This window comes from Eriocheir sinensis, chromosome 42 (assembly GCF_024679095.1).
Source record: "Eriocheir sinensis breed Jianghai 21 chromosome 42, ASM2467909v1, whole genome shotgun sequence".
Classification (NCBI taxonomy): domain Eukaryota; kingdom Metazoa; phylum Arthropoda; class Malacostraca; order Decapoda; family Varunidae; genus Eriocheir; species Eriocheir sinensis.
The window spans coordinates 1,068,267-1,087,404 of NC_066550.1; the positions used below are offsets into that span (position 1 = coordinate 1,068,267).

The 19,138-nt window shown below is 43.8% G+C and overlaps 1 protein-coding gene and 3 long non-coding RNA genes across 8 annotated transcripts; 3 read left to right on the forward strand and 1 right to left on the reverse strand.

The window, feature by feature from the left end:
* Window positions 1-2,336: 2,336 nt before the first annotated feature.
* Window positions 2,337-6,897, forward strand: LOC127010232 (uncharacterized). 3 transcript variants are annotated; one of them, XR_007762979.1, is made up of 4 exons: window positions 2,337-2,802; window positions 4,174-4,356; window positions 5,412-5,470; window positions 6,298-6,897. It is a non-coding gene; the product is annotated as an uncharacterized LOC127010232 (long non-coding RNA). The 3 variants fall into 3 exon arrangements; XR_007762980.1 differs by lacking the exon at window positions 2,337-2,802 and adding an exon at window positions 2,818-3,393; XR_007762978.1 differs by lacking the exon at window positions 2,337-2,802 and having other exon boundaries at window positions 4,016-4,356.
* A 1,951-nt stretch (window positions 6,898-8,848) lies between these two features.
* Window positions 8,849-13,621, forward strand: LOC127010233 (myb/SANT-like DNA-binding domain-containing protein 3). Its single transcript, XM_050884111.1, has 3 exons — window positions 8,849-9,253; window positions 12,099-12,283; window positions 12,484-13,621. Exons 1-3 carry the CDS (start codon window positions 8,898-8,900, stop codon window positions 12,582-12,584), a joined length of 642 nt encoding a protein of 213 aa, XP_050740068.1. The 5' UTR covers window positions 8,849-8,897; the 3' UTR covers window positions 12,585-13,621.
* A 44-nt stretch (window positions 13,622-13,665) lies between these two features.
* On the reverse strand, window positions 13,666-15,337 carry LOC127010234 (uncharacterized). Its single transcript, XR_007762981.1, has 3 exons — window positions 15,059-15,337; window positions 14,699-14,906; window positions 13,666-14,260 (listed from the first exon to the last, which is right to left on the reverse strand). It is a non-coding gene; the product is annotated as an uncharacterized LOC127010234 (long non-coding RNA).
* Window positions 15,338-16,265: 928 nt separating this feature from the next.
* On the forward strand, window positions 16,266-18,679 carry LOC127010235 (uncharacterized). Of its 3 annotated transcripts, none has more exons than XR_007762982.1 (3): window positions 16,266-16,839; window positions 16,924-17,103; window positions 17,188-18,679. It is a non-coding gene; the product is annotated as an uncharacterized LOC127010235 (long non-coding RNA). The 3 variants fall into 3 exon arrangements; XR_007762983.1 differs by having other exon boundaries at window positions 17,272-18,679; XR_007762984.1 differs by having other exon boundaries at window positions 16,266-16,755.
* Window positions 18,680-19,138: the final 459 nt, after the last annotated feature.

The following is a 19,138-nucleotide window of genomic DNA, read 5'->3' on the forward strand; positions in this document are numbered from 1 at the left end:
GGTCAGAGATCGAGCTGCGGCTGGTCGCTATTGATGTACAAAGACTACCTCTTGATAAATGATCCAGTTCTGGGCCTGGATGATTTGCCTGATTCTGTCACTGAATTCAGAGTGTGGAGACGGCATTGGTCTTCTGTACCTAAAAGCTCCGTGCTAAATACTGGACTTAATACATTTGAGCAGTGCTCTAAATCCTGTTACAAAGAAATGGTTACTTATTTATGCCACTTTGCCCATTTCATCTGCTATAGCAGAACAAAGTTTTTCTACACTTAAACATATAAAATCATTCAGACGGTTAACTATGGGTGAGGAGAGATTGGATGGGCTTGCGAAATCATGCATTCACTGTGAAGTGATCAACCGTGATCTGACTGAAAATTTTGTAACGGCTGTGAGCGGCTTCTGGGGCTTCCTAAATGGACTAGCTCATCCCTGGCCTTCACCAGGCACGGGATGAGCTGCTGGCTGTGCTGCGTCGCCACGCCGCGTACCGTGTGAGGAGTAGAGTGGAGCAATCTGGGAACTCCATCATCACCTCCGTCAGACAGAGCTCGGCCTATGTATGTGGATCCATGCGGCGGGAGTGGCTGGGCCTTCTGTACGTGTAGATTGTGCGTACGTGTGCCGTGCACACGCATATATAGCTGTCAATTATTAAAGCGTGTATGAATCTCGGTTGATCTCGTTCGATTATTTGTCCTGTTTTTTTTTTGTTATTTGTTATATATATGCCGCTTGGCGAAATAGAGCTATTATTATTATTATTATTATTATTATTATTATTATTATTATTATTATTATATTTTCAAAATAAGAAAAAAATAAGAGGAAACTTTATTCTTTAATTTTACACACACACACACACACACACACACACACACACACACACACCGCTCCGGTAGCTACACCGCTCCGGTAACTCAAGGCTTCTTCCCGGTGGGGCCTGATAGTCGGCCCAGCCCGTTCTGGCGCAGGCGAGTGTTTATAGTGGCGCCATCTTGTGCTGGCTCATGCTGCCCCCCCGGAACTCATCTTTGAGCCTCTCTTTGGAGAGGTTATCTAGAGCCCGGGTTGATGGGTGGTCTTCAGGCCAGCATGTGGGTAGTCTTAGGCCACTCGGCGGTGACTGAAAAACCTCAGCCGTGCGGCGGCCAGGATTCGAACCCGCGTCCCTCCTGGACCTCCTGAGCGCGGGGCCGTCACGCTAACTATTCAGCCACCACCTGCGGAATACTAGCAACAGAGACGTATGCACCCAACCGTGTTTCACGCTGCTGAGGTCGAGAGGCTTGATTCTCGTCCCAAGGTACGGTGAGACCCTGAGGAGCTGGAGTTGATGGCCAGCTTTGAGAAGTCCCACCCAGGTCATCCTGCCATGAATCAAGCTATCCTGAGGGAGGTGCTGCTCCACCGTACCCTGGACGCCATCAAGGGCTAGAGGAGGCACCCCGACTACCAAGCTATGGTCCAGGCTGTTGTGGAGCAGTCCGAGTCGGCGCCAGAGTGCCTCTTCCGCACCCCTGGATGTGCCGGCGTCCTGGAGACCGGCCCAACCTTGACCTCAGCCCAGGGAGCACTCCACCACCATCAACGGAGGACCCTGGCGCCGGATGCTCAACCGGTCGTATCTCAACATTTGGTCCTAAATCCGCCATTGTGGTTGCAAGTTCTGCCCTGTGCGATGTTCAAAAAACGTCCTAGGCGCCATCTTGTGACGTCAGGTCGCCCCTCAGCCTGACTGCTCGGAAGCGGGGCTAGGGCCCGCTTTTTTAAACGTTCGAGTTAGCAAACAGCAACCGCAAAGCCCACGTCGCATCCTGTCTTACTAACATCGCGAACGCGTTTTTAAACACCGAAAGGGAGACCCTACGTGGTGCTAGGCCAAGCAGACACCAACCCCACTTTCCGCACAGGTTGGCAGCTCTGAAGCGTCTCGTGTGACCAGCCAACCAATCAGCTGATCGGTGTTTACATTCCTCCTACGGTCCTACCCAAGGAGACTATAGAACAGGAGAGGGGGCCTCTATGGGAGACCGTGGGCGGGTGTTGGTGTATGTCGGTTGCAACAGATGGCGCAGGAGCAGCTTTGTTTACATTCAGGCGCCTCCCCCCCTCCAGACCCACCCCCAACCCCCAGAACCAATCAGCAGTGTTGCTACATGGGATCAAGCAGCAAATGTTGCTACTTTTTTTCTTCAGTCTGGTTATTTCCCATTTTAAATAAAAAAAAATAATGGTAGATAAATATTGAAATGAACAGCAGGAACTATATATACTGTATATATTTACTAGGTAGATATAGCCTGACTGCATGTCATGAGTAATGCTATTATTGTTATATTATTATACCACAATTATATTACTTTCTCTGCATGTGTGGTTAGATGTGTTTTATGTGTTTAACCTTTCTGTATACATACTGGAATGAACCAAGGAATTGTAGCCCTACTGCCGTTCTTTAAAACTATGTGATCATGTTTTTTCTTCCAAACTCATTGTTTTAGCACGCACGCTGACTCCCATCAGTAATGATGATATATATACACTGAGTCATTGGTTTGTAGGGGGAAAGAGTGGGTGAATATAATTATCTTGGTCTAACTTATACTGTTTATTATAACGCTATTCGCAGCAATATCTTTCTCTGCTCCGATGGCAACGCTGCCTCGTTCAAAAATCATAACACCGCCGCGGCCGCCACGTTTACCAGCCGGAGCCTCGAATCATGTCCCTTTGTGGTGATAAAGAGGACACAGCCTGGTGTGAAGCTACATTTATTACGGAAGGATGCCAGCCGGGGTAAGTGATATATATAAATAATGATAATGTGGAAATTCTAATAATTTTCACGCTGACAGCTGTTCTGAACTTGCTAACTGCATGCCTCCCCTCCTCCCGCGGCAAGAGGCCGAATGGCCTACACACGGCAGCTCCAGATTCCTCCCCATTACCACCTGTCAGCCTCGTCCATGTAGCTATCCAGTCTACTCTTAAAACAAGCTATCGTCCCTGCACTCACTATGTGATTGCTGAGTCTATTCCATTCCCCCACCACCCTATTATTAAACCAATGCCTGCCCATTTCCCTCCTAAATCTATACTTTTTTAATTTAAGTCAATTACTGCATGTTATATCTTGCCAAACATCTTATGCAGCGCGTCCGGCACCCAGACCAGGATATAGTAAGTTTGGAACTGGAGTCACAGGCCTGAAGGGGCCTCTTCCAGAAGTCATCTGTGAGTATCTGTGAGTTAATCAGCATATCTCCACTCTTTCATCCCTTACACTGATAAACTGGAACAGCCTTCCATTGTCCGCATTACCTCCTGCCTATAATTTGACCTTCAAGAAGAGTGTATCAAGACTCTACTTTTGTCTGTTTGGGAGTGGTGAGTAGTGGGTCTTTTTTTTCTAGTACGCTTTGTTGCTCTTGAGCTGTCTCCTTTGTTTAAAGAAAATAATAGTTAAATAAATGGAAGTTGGCCGCCAATGCTTCCAACACATTTTGGTGCCATATCTACAAGTGGCTGGTGACTGTAAGCATCTCGGCAACCTGCATGCATCTATGCCATTCCTATCATGGTGCATGGAGCAAGCTTCACATAACACTCAGACAGAGACAGTTTAATTATGGTTACATATCAGACTCAGTTTATTGCTCAGTCTATTAGGTGCAGTGCTGTTAATATTGTTAGTGGTAGTATTAGTACAATTAATGTATTTATTTTAATTAATTTATCAATATTTATTATATTCTTAGTGTTTGAAAATTCCAATACTAGCATTAAAATAAACAAAAATATCAGAAATATATTTATACTCATTAATTATTATTGCTTTTCTTATTATTACTTCCTTCAATGTCCTGGCACTTTGACATCTAGTGTTTTTCTGTCTAGCAGCCAAAATTGTGGTCTTTCTGAATGTGTATGTCCTAAGTCTTCATTGGTGTATCTAGCTATATAACAAAATCTGCATCTCTCTCCCTTCTCACCCAGTTGTCCCTGTACATCCTTTCAGTATCCAAAGAATTTCAATTTACATCTTGTAATCACTCAACTAATGCAGTGCAATCCTCATCTCTGTATTTTACCGTGTGGACATACTCTTTCCTTCCATGTTCCACTGTCGTATGTTATTCCACATCTAACACAACCACATCCCAACAGATCCGAACACGTCCGATATCATCCAAGAGAATGTGGCAGCTGAAGGGGGAGAGGCCAAGAAAGAGGCCAAGGGTGAAGACATTTAGCCACCCCCCCTGAAGTACATGGCATCATTCAACCCTCTTGGTGAGCTACAGGAATGTGCTTCCCATTGCAGTGCACCAGCTCCATGTACTGATTTTGGTGTGAATACTTCATCTGGTGTTTGTTGATTGTTGTGTTATTAATCTAATTATGACTTCACAAAATAGACTGTGCAAGTCACTTGACACATGCCCTGCTCAACATCACTTTTAAGTTGTAGAATTCCTTCATATGGATGCTGATTTATGTATCCTGAAATGATTGGATATTGATTGTCTTAACATTTTTTTTGAACCATGTTACGGTATGTCTTTGGGTGTAGATCCAGGAAATGAGTTTTTGGGAGGACGTCAGACTTTTTGCGGGTGGAAGGAGCATTAGCATTACCGATTAGCCATTCTCGGCAGTCCTGGTCTTGAAAAACTGGTGGAGTGACCTAAATCAATGGGTATAACGGCCTGGACTTTGTGCCAAAGCATTGTTTTAGCCGCAGCGCTTTTGAGCTAGTTTTCCTGTATCACTCAGGAACATTGGGGGGGCCTGGGACCCCTTTGGATCCACCAATGTAGCTATGTCTTATAATATATCTATCCTTTACAGTCTGATGGTGCATCCTTCTAGGTTGTCAAGTTTTAGTAGCTACTCATGAGAAGTATTCCTTATAATGATCATTGATTTCCAGATGGTTTGCACTAAAAAAAGTGTCGTGTAACCTGCCGCAAATAATAATCAGCTGTAGTCAACCCTTGCTTTAAAGAACCAATATGGAGGAAAGGGGTGATGTTATATCCAAAAATCTTTTACATCTGAAGTATCCAACCTTTTTGTGTATAATAAACTTTGTTTGTTACATGAACTTAAAAGCTCACAATTTCCATACATGATTCTTTTTTCCTTGTATTTGATGATTAATCCTGACATGTATTTCCATTATCAGTAGGTAATATATAGTAACAAGACAATAATACACATTATAACAATGTATATATTATAGCCCAATGAGTGCACGAGATCATTTACCTCATCAGTGACGCCAAGTCCAGGAGTCCTTCCCTAAATTCTTTGCCCAAATTTGTGACACCAAGTATAATAACTAGTTTTAGTGACCATTTGCATCCATTTTTCACTTTGATTAAAAAATTGCCTCTCAACAGGTGTGAACTTGATGGGGTTGGAGGAAACTTGACTCGGCCATCAAGCTCACCACAATATAGTAAGGAACCTCTTGTTCTCAGTGATAATTTATCCTCTTTAGTTACTATTCCGTGTTGCTTTAATCACAACTAATGTGTTGGAAACATTACAGCTTAATAACATACTTCACATCTCTGCATACAAATTGAGTTCAATATTCAACTGTTACACCAGTAGGCTTCATATCTCAAAAAAAAAAGTATGTAAAAAGGTTGAAATTTTGAATGATATAATTTAAACTCTTTATTATGTTTCTATGGGTGTAGTACCGTTATGATTAGTCGAGTGATCAGCATATGGGTCTTATGTTTTTGATAGCATAGGTTCAAATTTTGCCATAGGCTGGCATTTGATAGTAACAGTAGTGTCCACAGATATCTACCTGTTTCTTGTTTATCCTGTTCCACTTTAAACCATGACTGGCCAATCTTTGAAGAGGTAGCATAACCTTGAAGTGCCACTAACAAACCTTTGTCCATTCTTCTGATGTGATCCTTTTTTTTTTTTTTTTTGCAGGGAATTTTTATATTTTTAGTGTGGCAACACATTGACAAATGTTTTAGTATGGACTGAACATCAAAGATATATATGGTAAATGGGTGCTTGTAGATCTTGACATTATATCTGTCAAGAGTCTCCAGTTGTATCCTCTCCCCCATCTCCTGAAAATATTACTCTTGTCAGGCAATCTAAGTGAAGCCTTCCATCGATGCTGGCGTGCAGACATAATGTCAATGCTTAGATTCACTGTCCTTATAGCACTGAAAATAATGCAATTACATGCACATATTTTATTATTTAGAATTGTGATTAATTGTGATTAAATATTTTTTCATGTATTTTCAGACATGAAAAGTGAAAATTGCTGCACACAACAGTCTGTCGTCTGCACCGGGAGGCAAGGCAGCTCAAAGCCCAGGCTGTTACAAATCCTGGGCAGTTTTTGCCCAGAGCCAGCAATTTTTTAGATCCAATAGGGATGGATTTTTTATGAGGTCAGGTTCAACATGCTGCAAGATGCCAAGATCTAAGCCTAGTAGGAGATATGGGTTACAAGAGAGGAGGTTTGCTCTGGCCTTATACTATCAAAGTCCAAATGCTAATAGATTTCTGAGCACAGTATTTCACTTGTCTTCAGTTTCAACACTTCAATCATGACTCAGGGGTATTTCAGTACATGTTGGCTGGAGCAAACAGACTCTGACAGCCCTGCAGCAAAGAGCACAGGCTTTGTCAAAAGAAGAGAAACTTCGTGGGATTTGCCATTATTTAGTATTACTCTTGTTACGCCAAGAATTTTTTTCCATATACTTTGCCAAATATTGCAAGTAATGCACCATTGTTGGGCTTGCTTGTTATAAATCATATCTTGTTCAATTAACAAGCTTTGGGTGTCTGCCACTTTCCAGTTGTAATGCAAGGAATCATTTATCTTCCCTGCTAGATATCACAATTAATTAACCATTGTTGGTTTTGCATTTTATAAATCAGATCTTGTTCAGTTAACAAGCTTTAGGTGTCTTCCAATTTACAATTGTAATGCAAGGAATCCCCCAGATATCGCATGTAATGCACCATTGTTGGTTTTGCCTATTATAAATCAAATCTTGTTCAGTTCACAAGCTTTGAATATCTGCCATTGTTTATTTCAGGTGTAATGCTTGGAAGCATTTGTTCTCTTCCCTACCCAACAGTACGCAATACTTTATTGTGGATTTTGCCTGTTATATTTAATCTTGTTCAGGTAGCAAGCTTTTGGTGTCTGCCTTACCTAATATGTCCTGCAGTGACACTTGGCTTGGTTTCATAATGTGAAATACAGCATGTAATTTCATCACACTAAGTGTCTATCATCACGTGTCTGGCATCAATGTGGCTTCCAGGACTAATCTTGTTTGTATTACAGCTTGCAAATTTTTTTCTGCTTTATATGATATACATAATCACATAGGTATGATTTACAAAATGTAATGGCAGTTGATATTCTTGACTAATGCCTCATAAACCTTGTGAAAAATAATGCTTTTTTGAAGGGGGGGGGAGGGGGGGGGGCAGAGAGTGGTTTGTTTGGTTGGCCAGTTCAAGGAGTTTCATATCAAATGATTTTATTACATCCAACTTTAATGTGTGCTAAAAACATATATTTTATTACATCCAACTTTAATGTGTGCATAAAACATATATTTTATTACATCCAACTTTAATGTGTGCATAAAACATATATTTTATTACATCCAACTTTAATGTGTGCTTCCTGCAATAAATGCTACATGTTTACTGATGTAGCCTATGAAATACATATCACTCTCTGCCCTGTAATTTGGTGTGTCACATACTGCAGCATAACTTTCCTGCTATTTTCTTACACTATGAGTTGCCTTATTTTGTCTCATTTGCTTTTATCATATGTGCCTCCGCTGCATAGTTGTGTCTACTGAGCTTAATATCTTCATGACCCTGACACCAAGGTCAGAGCTTGTGAGATCATACCGTGTCCTACATTCCATTTTCACCTCCAGGCTCGCCTGTCTCCCAGGACCACCAAGTTATTGCATTCCATTTAAGACAACTTATGTGTTACCTTCTTGATGTCCTCCATCATGTATTTCAGCATGTTTTATGATGCTTTGCTCTTATATTGATGTGCCTTGCAACATTTTTATACAGTTTTCATTGTATATAACGCACCATTGTTGGTTTTGCCTGTTATAAATTGGGTCATGTTCAGTTAACAAGCTTTGAGTGTCTCCCATTGTTTATTTCAGTTGTAATGCTTAGAAGCTTTTGTTCTCTGCCCTGTCAAGCAGTATGCAATGCTTGCCATTATCTGGCACTTGTACAGTTAGTATGATATTTTTACTCAGCTAAGAGCATTTTGCAAAAGGTAAAGGTAAGGCTGGGGGCATACGCTGTAGCAGCACGTGGCCTCGGTGCTCATCTCTGTAACATTAGCCCATGAGCCTGTGGTGTTAGGGAACCCATTACCCTGGGACACAGGACCAGTGTGACATCCGGGTTACCACAGTTGCAAAGGCATTATAGTAATTTAGCATGCATAGAATGTTGTATGCTTTGCTTGTATTTAAAGCACTGGATATGTTTGCTACACACACACACACACACACACATATATATATATATATATATATATATATATATATATATATATATATATATATATATATATATATATATATATATATATATATATATATATATATATATATTAGCAAATGCTTTCAATATCATATTTTTCCTAAAAAAAAAAATTGATATAGTGTAGATAATACCTAATAAAACATAAGAACAAATATATTTTTCTTTACCCCATTAGTAAATCATTTTACAATAAAAAAAATGTGAAGGCTGGATAGGGTGCTGTGGCAGGTACTTCAAAAATAGTTAAGCTACCCCTGAAAAGTGACGTTTTTGGTGGGCTGCAATAGATGGCGCTACTTCCGCACGCCCGAGGAATTACTACATACCACTATCTCTTCGTATATAGTCTCTTTGGTCCTACCAGAGCAGCAGATCAGTCTGGAGTTGCAGCCCACAAGAGAAACACCGACATGGCGACACCAGGCAAAGGAGCACCACTCAGCCAAGGGCAAAAGAAATTCCTGCTGGAGCTGGTGTCGGAGTCGGAGAAGCCTGTCCTGCAGGACAAGTCTCATGGGATGGCGGTCACCCTTGAGAAGGTCAAGGCGTGGCAAGAGATTGCTGCAGCCTTCAGCCTGAATTACCCGGCCGATCCCAAGTCGGAGAAACAACTTAAACGAGCATGGGAATACACGAAGATGAGGTAAGAACATATTGCATGGAGAGAGGCTGTGGAGTGATGGTGGTGAGGGCGTGGAGACTGATGATGGTGAGGGAGTGGAGACTGATGGTGTTGAGGGTGTGGAGAGTGAGGGCGTGGAGACTGATGGTGGTGAGGGTGTGGAGAGTGAGGGTGTGGAGAGTGAGGGTGTGTAGACTGATGGTGTTGAGGGTGTGGAGAGTGAGGGTGTGTAGACTGATGGTGTTGAGGGTGTGGAGAGTGAGGGTGTGGAGAGTGATGAGTGTGAGGGTGTGGAGACTGATGGTGTGGGGTGTGGTGGTGAGGGTGTGTAGACTGATGGTGTTGAGGGTGTGGAGAGTGAGGGTGTGTAGACTGATGGTGTTGAGGGTGTGGAGTGAGGGTGTGTAGACTGATGGTGGTGAGGGTGTGGAGATTGAGGGCGTGGAGACTGATGGTGGTGAGGGTGTGGAGACTGATGGTGGTGAGGGTGTGGAGACTGATGGTGGTGAGGGTGTGGAGAGTGAGGGTGTGGAGACTGATGGTGGTGAGGGTGTGGAGAGTGATGGTGGTGAGGGTGTGGAGAGTGAGGGTAGTGAGGGTGTGGAGAGTGAGGGTGTGGAGAGTGAGGGCATGGAGAGTGATGGTGGTGGGGGTGAGGGAGTGGAGGGTGAGGGTGTGGAGACTGATGGTGGTGAGGGTGTGGAGACTGATGGTGGTGAGGGTGTGGAGACTGATGGTGGTGAGGGTGTGGAGACTGATGATGGTGAGGGTGTGGAGAGTGAGGGTGTGGAGACTGATGGTGGTGAGGGTGTGGAGACTGATGGTGGTGAGGGTGTGGAGACTGATGGTGGTGAGGGTGTGGAGACTGATGGTGGTGAGGGTGTGGAGACTGATGGTGGTGAGGGTGTGGAGACTGATGGTGGTGAGGGTGTGGAGACTGATGGTGTGGAGACTGATGGTGGTGAGGGTGTGGAGACTGATGGTGGTGAGGGTGTGGAGACTGATGGTGGTGAGGGTGTGGAGACTGATGGTGGTGAGGGTGTGGAGACTGATGGTGGTGAGGGTGTGGAGACTGATGGTGGTGAGGGTGTGTAGACTGATGGTGTTGAGGGTGTGGAGACTGATGATGGTGAGGGTGTGGAGACTGATGGTGGTGAGGGTGTGGAGGATGGTGGTGTGTGATGGTGGTGAGGGTGTGGATAATGTTGGTGGTGATGGTGTGGAGACTGATGGTGGTGAGGGTGTGGAGACTGATGGTGGTGAGGGTGTGGAGACTGATGGTGGTGAGGGTGTGGAGAGTGATGGTGGTGAGGGTGTGGAGAGTGATGGTGGTGAGGGTGTTGAGTGTGAGGGTGTGGAGTGTGATGTTGGTGAGGGTGTGGAGACTGATGGTGGTGAGGGTGTGGAGACTGATGGTGGTGAGGGTGTGGAGAGTGAGGGTGTGGAGACTGATGGTGGTGAGGGTGTGGAGAGTGATGGTGGTGAGGGTGTGGAGACTGATGGTGGTGAGGGTGTGGAGACTGATGGTGGTGAGGGTGTGGAGACTGATGGTGGTGAGGGTGTGGAGACTGATGGTGGTGAGGGTGTGGAGACTGATGGTGGTGAGGGTGTGGAGACTGATGGTGGTGAGGGTGTGGAGACTGATGGTGGTGAGGGTGTGGAGACTGATGGTGTTGAGGGTGTGTAGACTGATGGTGGTGAGGGTGTGGAGACTGATGGTGTTGAGGGTGTGTAGACTGATGGTGTTGAGGGTGTGGAGACTGATGGTGTGGAGAGTGAGGGTGTGGAGACTGATGGTGTTGAGGGTGTGGAGAGTGAGGGTGTGGAGACTGATGGTGTTGAGGGTGTGGAGAGTGAGGGTGTGGAGACTGATGGTGTTGAGGGTGTGGAGAGTGAGGGTGTGGAGACTGATGGTGTTGAGGGTGTGGAGAGTGAGGGTGTGTAGACTGATGGTGTTGAGGGTGTGGAGACTGATGGTGGTGAGGGTGTGGAGAGTGAGGGTGTGTAGACTGATGGTGTTGAGGGTGTGGAGACTGATGGTGGTGAGGCTGTGGAGAGTGAGGGTGTGGAGACTGATGGTGTTGAGGGTGTGGAGACTGATGGTGTTGAGGGTGTGGAGAGTGAGGGTGTGGAGAGTGAGGGTGTGTAGACTGATGGTGTTGAGGGTGTGGAGAGTGAGGGTGTGTAGACTGATGGTGTTGAGGGTGTGGAGACTGATGGTGTTGAGGGTGTGGAGACTGATGGTGGTGAGGGTGTGGAGAGTGAGGGTGTGTAGACTGATGGTGTTGAGGGTGTGGAGACTGATGGTGGTGAGGGTGTGGAGAGTGAGGGTGTGTAGACTGATGGTGTTGAGGGTGTGGAGAGTGATGGTGTTGAGGGTGTGGAGAGTGAGGGTGTGTAGACTGATGGTGTTGAGGGTGTGGAGAGTGAGGGTGTGTAGACTGATGGTGGTGAGGGTGTGGAGAGTGAGGGTGTGGAGAGTGAGGGTAGTGAGTGTGTGGAGAGTGAGGGTGTGGAGAGTGAGGGTGTGTAGACTGATGGTGGTGAGGGTGTGGAGAGTGAGGGTGTGTAGACTGATGGTGTTGAGGGTGTGGAGACTGATGGTGTTGAGGGTGTGGAGAGTGAGGGTGTGGAGAGTGAGGGTAGTGAGGGTGTGGAGAGTGAGGGTGTGGAGAGTGAGGGTAGTGAGGGTGTGGAGAGTGAGGGTGTGTAGACTGATGGTGTTGAGGGTGTGGAGACTGATGGTGGTGAGGGTGTGGAGAGTGAGGGTGTGGAGACTGATGGTGGTGAGGGTGTGGAGTGACTTTGGTGAGGGTTGTGATTTGTAACCGTTTTTGTAATATATATCATCTTATTCCTTTCATAGGGCAAAGAAGAACCACAGCCACCGTGTGCAGCACATGTTTGCAACTGGTGGAGGGAAACCCATGCCTTCACCACCTAAAGAAGACCAGCTGATCATGTCAACCCTCTCGCGGGAGCTGGAACCTGCGACCCAGCAGTGTGACACCCTGGATCCAAACATTGTGGTCGTGGATGCCTCTGAAGTTGGTAAGTTCCAGTATTTATATATACGTATAGTACTACCACGTTGTTTTGAAGTAATTTCCTTAATACATGGTGCATTTTAATATAGATGTAACTTGTAAGATTCTGGAAATGCAACACATTAATAGAATTAGATAGATTTACTTCTGATTATGAATTTTATCTTTTGGTCTCGTCTCCATCGGCACTTCATGGAAGAGCAGAGCAATGGCAGCCAGAGGTTCCTTCGTTTGTGAAAACCATTCTACGTATTGTGGAATATGCTCATCAACAAGACGCCTCGGAACATGACTTCTTTCTCTGAATCGTGGTTTAGTTTATTCCTAAGGAATATGACTTAAGCACTTATAGTCCAGCCAAATTGTCGAGTCCGTTTGGGCTCTGCCACACAGTCCCAACACCTATCTCTTCCTCTCATATGTAAGGTAAAGGTAACATATGATAGGAAAAAATAGGTGTTGGGACTGTGTGGCAGAGCAGAGGGGAAAAATGGACCCGCGGGAGCCTATGCCCAAACGGACTTGACAATTTGGTTGGACTATAATTATAATTAATTAATATCTTGCTACTTTTCATATGATTCTATGTGACTCATACATTTTATCAATAGAGTAATATCATGATAGTTACCACAGTCCAGTTTCGAGTGTAACCTTCTTTCACTGCTTTTCTAAATTATAGTTAATATTATTACTGTACATCAGTGATCTTTATCTGACTTCCGCATGCACATCAAATATGGTCAAATAACTATGTTTTGTTGGTATTGCCTGAGTTGGATTGTTGCTTATCACAGCTTTGACCTAAACTCTGCACCCTTTCATGTTTAGTTTAGTTCACATCAATAGCGGTGTGGCTGATCCACTATACATTGAGGACCTTCTCTTTCCCGTCAGGTGCTGTGGGGGTTAAGAGAGTGGTGTGCTTAGTCTTGTAGGGGGATTGCCAAGTTATGTAGGTATTGATATCAATCTCCATTCCAGAATTCATTGGGGAAAGTGACGAGCCTGTAACTCAGGAGCCCGATAACACTTCCGTGCCCGAGAGATTGCAGACATCTGGAGCTGCAGCAGCTGTCCGCTACGCCCGTCGCAAGCATCCTCCGAAAAGGCGCCAGGCTGTCAGTGAAAAGGAGGCAGCCTATGCAAAAATTAGTGAAACCTGTGACAGCTTAAAAGAGGAGTCACTAAAAGCTATACGGATAGTTTGCCAGGCTGCGGAAAGTGTTATAATGGCAGCAAACAGCATCAAGGATGCAGCAGACAGTGTCAAACATGCCGCCTGCTATTTACAAGAAAAATATTAAGAATAGGCGACAGATTTTTGTATTATGCTAAATTAGGTTTGCAATAAAGAGGAACATATACAAAATAATATTTATTTGTCAGATTCCTCCAGTGTTGCGTGTGCGTATATGTGATGCATTATATCTGTTTTCTTGTTCAGTTTGGGGATCCAGTGCCGGAGTCAACAAGTAAGACTTGCATGCGTACCCTGAATCTCCCAAAAGATAACCTGAGTAACCTTCATATTCTAATTTCTGACAAAGCCTAGAATTATCAAAAATGCGGCTGTCATGGACACTTCCTGGCCAACTACTAATGACATTAGTGAAACGCATTTTTTCATCGCAAACTGCCATGACATTTAGGGCGAGGTAACCCTTCCTACAGCGGTATAATTCTGCAGTGTCTCCGCCAGGACTCACAATTGGAATCAATGTTCCATCAATACAGCTGATGACACCAGGCATGCCAGCGACAGCATGAAAGTCCTCTGCTACCTGACGTGTATTGGCAGGTTCAGGAAACTTGATGTAATTAGGTGACATGCGTGCTAGTATAACAGCTATGCGGTGAACAAATTTGCAGACTGAAGAAGCAGACATCTCCAAACAGTCTGCCATGGTTAACTGGAAGTTCCCGCTGGCAAAGTAGCGTAATGCTACAAGAAGCTGCAGGTGACCAGGAACACTGCAGCCTGAGGAGGAGAGATATTATTGGTTAGGTATAACTTGCATGGTTATTTCCAGTTCTGCCTGGGAACACATGACCCATGTTCTATTGGCTTTCATGACATTTCTGATATAGGGCTATACAGAAAAAGGAAAAAGGCAGAATTACTACTGTTCATTTCCATTTCAAATGAGTAGATTTACATTGCTAATGCTCATTTCTATTTCAAATGAGTAGATTTACATTGCTAATGCTCATTTCTATTTCAAAATAAAAGCAGGTTTTTAAATGTCCTGTTGCATCTTGAATATAAGAGATGTTGAGTGATTGGTAATTTGTGAAAATTAAACATTGGAATGAACCTTGCACAAGACACGAAATACAGTGGTTCTCAGTTGATTATTTACCATGTGAGAAGCTCAATACTTTGATAGGCTAAAAAGAGTAGGGAACACACACACACCTCTGCCATCTCGTGCTCTGGGTAGTTGGGGCTGTACATTCTCAAGCAGTTGGAGTGTGCAAGCTGGTGAGAGACGGTAGCGATCTATGAAGTCCTCCTCAGAGAGACAGGTGAATGGGTTTTGCCGGTCTCTGGGAACAACTCTGGGAAGCCTCACCTCCTCAACTTGACCCACAAGATCGAGGAGTTCCAGATATGCCGCAAATGCCTGCAATGGAATAATTATTTACTGAAACTGGCGGGATGTACCAGCTGGCCCAAGCTTGATAGAGCACAAGAGCATATAACATGGTTCTGACCAAGAATTACTAAAGCTTGGTGTTTTTATGCATTCAAAAATTACTTAAATGTTGTACTTACCATGTGAAAATGATGTAAACCTTGAAGGGGTGATGGACGTCCCGGTGCGGGTGAACAATGTAAACACTAAACAGACCCATAACTCACCAGTGTCAACGGGGTTAAGGGAGCCCGAACGCGCACTCTAATAAACACCTTAATCTCTTCCTTACGATGATGTACACTATTTTTCGTTTGCACTTAAACATATTGATATATTATCATATTTTTAACATTACTTTCAATCGCACATGATTCGTGAATATTATTGGTGGTTCTTGTTGGGGTGGGGTTGGACAACCCGATTCTTATAGGAACCCGTGGTGTCTCCTACGAGTTGACACTAACACCACGGCTGAAAGTGGTTTAAAAAACGAGACATACGAAGAATCAGCTACATTAGTATTAGCAAATGCAAACTTCACGTTTAAAAAATCGGGCCTAAGTCATGTGTTATTATTCCCAAGCTCCATTGGCAATGGCGAGTACACATTATATAACTGAAGCATATTACACATTCATTGAACACAATTAAAACTAACTACCCTAATCAAATTAAATGTAACCTAACCTCATCTGACCTAATTAAACTAAATATAAGGTAACCTAACATAACCTGGCCTTTATGCCTGCTCCCAAAATGAAATAAATGGAAATAAATATGATATTAATTTGAAAAATATATCTGAGGAACAAAAAGAGGGAAAATGACAAGAATTGAACTATGAAACAAGAATTGTTGGCTTCAAGATGACCTCAACTGACTAAGAATGACAAGATCTACGCAATGTGACAGGTCAGAATTGAGTCTTGAAAATGATTTCTGATGATTAAGAATGACATGATCTACTGAATGACAACAATTGTCTGCTTTGAAAATGACCTCAGCTGAAATAATATTGCATGCATTTAACCTTTTTACATCCCTCTCCAACATCCTATTCCATTCAGTCACAACTGTTACCATAATCCCTTTTCTCTCTTATATACATACATCACTCAAGTAGCATGTGCTCAATCATATCGTCACCCTCTTTCACACCTACATGAATGTCACACCTTGGGACTAACACCTTGCCACCATCTGGAAGAGGATGTCCTCCCCTCCAGCACCACCACACTGCACTCAACCCTCCCACCACTATCATTCCAACCTCCCACTGATGTGTTAGATCCTGAACCCCTACCTACTGTTCTTTACAATGTGTTTATAATGTGTACATTTTAGCTTAGCAGCTGGTAAGACCAAATACACTATATTATTACTATTAACACACACACACTTGACCAATAAGCCCAGGCCACAACAGCCAGCCCAGCACAGTCACCAAAAAGATCAGACCTTTCACAGGACCCACCAACCACATGAAGCCTGGGGTGGAAAGTGAATAACAGATCATGCCGTCACAGTCACCATTTGTTCCAACAGATGAATATTTTCTGTTCTCTGTGCTACACACAGCCCTGTAACACCACCACAACAAACACTTGCACTCACACACACAGCAGAACTGAATCAGCACAGCACCTCAGGAGAAGTGGACCTTCATGTGCCTGACAATCTCACCCTTAGTCATGAAACGTTTCCCACAAACATCGCACTTGAACCCCTTATGACCAGAGTGTCTGAAGACGTGCATGTCCAATATACTCTTCAGTTTGAATCTTTTCCCACAAACTTCACACTCATGACTTCTTGCATCAGTGTGTGTAACAAGGTGTAATTTGAGGGTACCCTTCTGACTGAAACATTTCCCACAAACTTCACACTCATGACTTCTTGCATCAGTGTGTGTAACAAGGTGTAATTTGAGGGTACCCTTCTGACGGAAACATTTTCCACAAACTTCACACTCATGATTTCTTTCACCAGTGTGTGTAACAAGGTGTAATTTGAGGGTACCCTTCTGACTGAAACATTTTCCACAAACTTCACACTCATGATTTCTTTCACCAGTGTGTGTAAGAGTGTGTAATTTGAGGGTACCCTTCCGACTGAAACATTTTCCACAAACTTCACACTCATGATTTCTTTCACCAGTGTGTGTAAGAGTGTGTAATTTGAGGTGACCCTTCCGACTGAAACATTTACCACAAACTTCACAATAATGATTTCTTTCACCCGTGTGTGTAAGAGTGTGTAATTTGAGGTGACCCTTCAGACTGAAACATTTCCCACAAACTTCACACTCATGATTTCTTTCACCAGTGTGTGTAAGAGTGTGTTTCTTGAGGGTACCCTTCAGACTGAAACATTTCCCACAAACTTCACACTCATGATTTCTTTCACCAGTGTGTGTAAGAGTGTGTAATTTGAGGTTACCCTTGTGACTGAAACATTTCCCACAAACTTCACACTCATGCTTTCTTTCACCAGTGTGTGTAAGAGTGTGTAATTTGAGGTTACCCTTCTCAGTGAAACATTTCCCACAAACTTCACACTCATGATTTCTTGCACTGGTGTGTGTAAGGGTGTGTGTGTTGAGGTTACCCTTCTGACTGAAACATTTCCCACAAACTTCACACTCATGATTTCTTTCACCAGTGTGTGTAAGAGTGTGTAATTTGAGGTTACCCTTGTGACTGAAACATTTCCCACAAACTTCACACTCATGCTTTCTTTCACCAGTGTGTGTAAGGGTGTGTAATTTGAGGGTACCCTTCTGATTGAAACATTTCCCACAAACTTCACACTCATGGTTTCTTGCACCAGTGTGTGTAAGGGTGTGATGTTTTAGGTTACTCCTATTCCTAAACCTTTTGCCACACTCCCGACTTTCATGAGGTCTTACACCAGAGTGTGTGGGTGTATTTGTTGAGGTCATCCTTCCCTGCATGTCTTTTCTCACACTCTTGGCTTTGGTCAGTAAACTTGCTCTCATTCTCAGATCTTCTCACACTTCTGAAATTCAAACTTCCCCCTTTGTGGATGAAGAGGCCAGCAGTTGTTGTTGTTGGTAGTGGTTGTGTTGGTGGTGTTTTTTATCACTCCTGAACCTCACACCAGTAGCAGTCTGCTCCTGCTGTTCCCAGCCACTCCAGCTGCTGTCCCGCCTTGCAGCCTCCACTGCAACACTACTCTGGATGTGAGGAGTTGGCTGGCCTTGAGGAACCTCAGAGATGCTGGAGAAGGCGGCGAGGTTGCTTCAAAGCCACATTCAGTGACCAATTGAGCAGGCAAGGCGAGGGATGCACCAAGGAGTCCTGAAGTCAGCGGCAGCAGGGACGGAACAAGTACTGACCACAGCAACTGTCTTGATGCCTCACTTCAACACTAACACCAGTGGTGGACATTGGGACACAAAGTCATGTGCTGAAAAAAAAAAAAAAAAAAGACTGGTAAGGAAACTGAAGTTGGTGGGAGGGATCAGGGCGGTGGTGGGTGCACCGAAGGCAAGCCACAGGCCACCGGGTCAGGCAAATAGTGCGTGTACTGATAATAAACTAATGCAATAATATATTCATTGATAAATATGTCTTTTGAACTAACCTAAATAAATCTGAAGCGATATTCGTAACAATACTAAGACAGAACTACACGTAAATGGACAATATCCAGCGACCAAAGCTGCAAGCTTGATAGTTTTAATGCCTGTTAACACATTAATCGCGTTTGGCAACTCAGCGCTCTTGCCTGCTCCGAGGAACTTTCACGGCACCCACCACGCCAGTGTCCGTTGGACTTTTGCAGAGAGAGGAGTTATGTATCATTATGAGAGGATAGCCTGTAGTATAGTGTAAAAATCCACGGTACAAATATATACCATATCGCGGACCACTAATATTTTTTCCCTCTGCCGTGTATTGGTGCACCAATGTACCAGGTATGGGTTGGCGCATATATGTACCAGTTCGCGAAGCACTGACGATATAGTCTTGTTCTGCTATTTGGTGTAGTTTTTATGATTATTATACGAGTTTGTGTCGATACAATATCTTACATTCTGATGAGCTGTAGATAAAAAAACTATTAATAATGTTTTTTTCCCTCCTTTTCAACAGAAATGAACCCGACCGTCTTTTAAGGAGGGCGATCAGATACCTCATTTGGTGATTCAGATGATTCAGGTTTTTTGTCAGTTCAGATGACCCAGATGATGA

Coding starts and splice junctions, on each gene's coding strand:
- LOC127010233 (XM_050884111.1), top strand. CDS start 8,898: ATGGCGCTACTTCCGCACGCCCGAGGAATTACTACATACCACTATCTC. Junction 9,254..12,098: donor TGGGAATACACGAAGATGAG/GTAAGAACATAT, acceptor TTCCTTTCATAG/GGCAAAGAAGAACCACAGCC. Junction 12,284..12,483: donor CGTGGATGCCTCTGAAGTTG/GTAAGTTCCAGT, acceptor ATGGAAGAGCAG/AGCAATGGCAGCCAGAGGTT.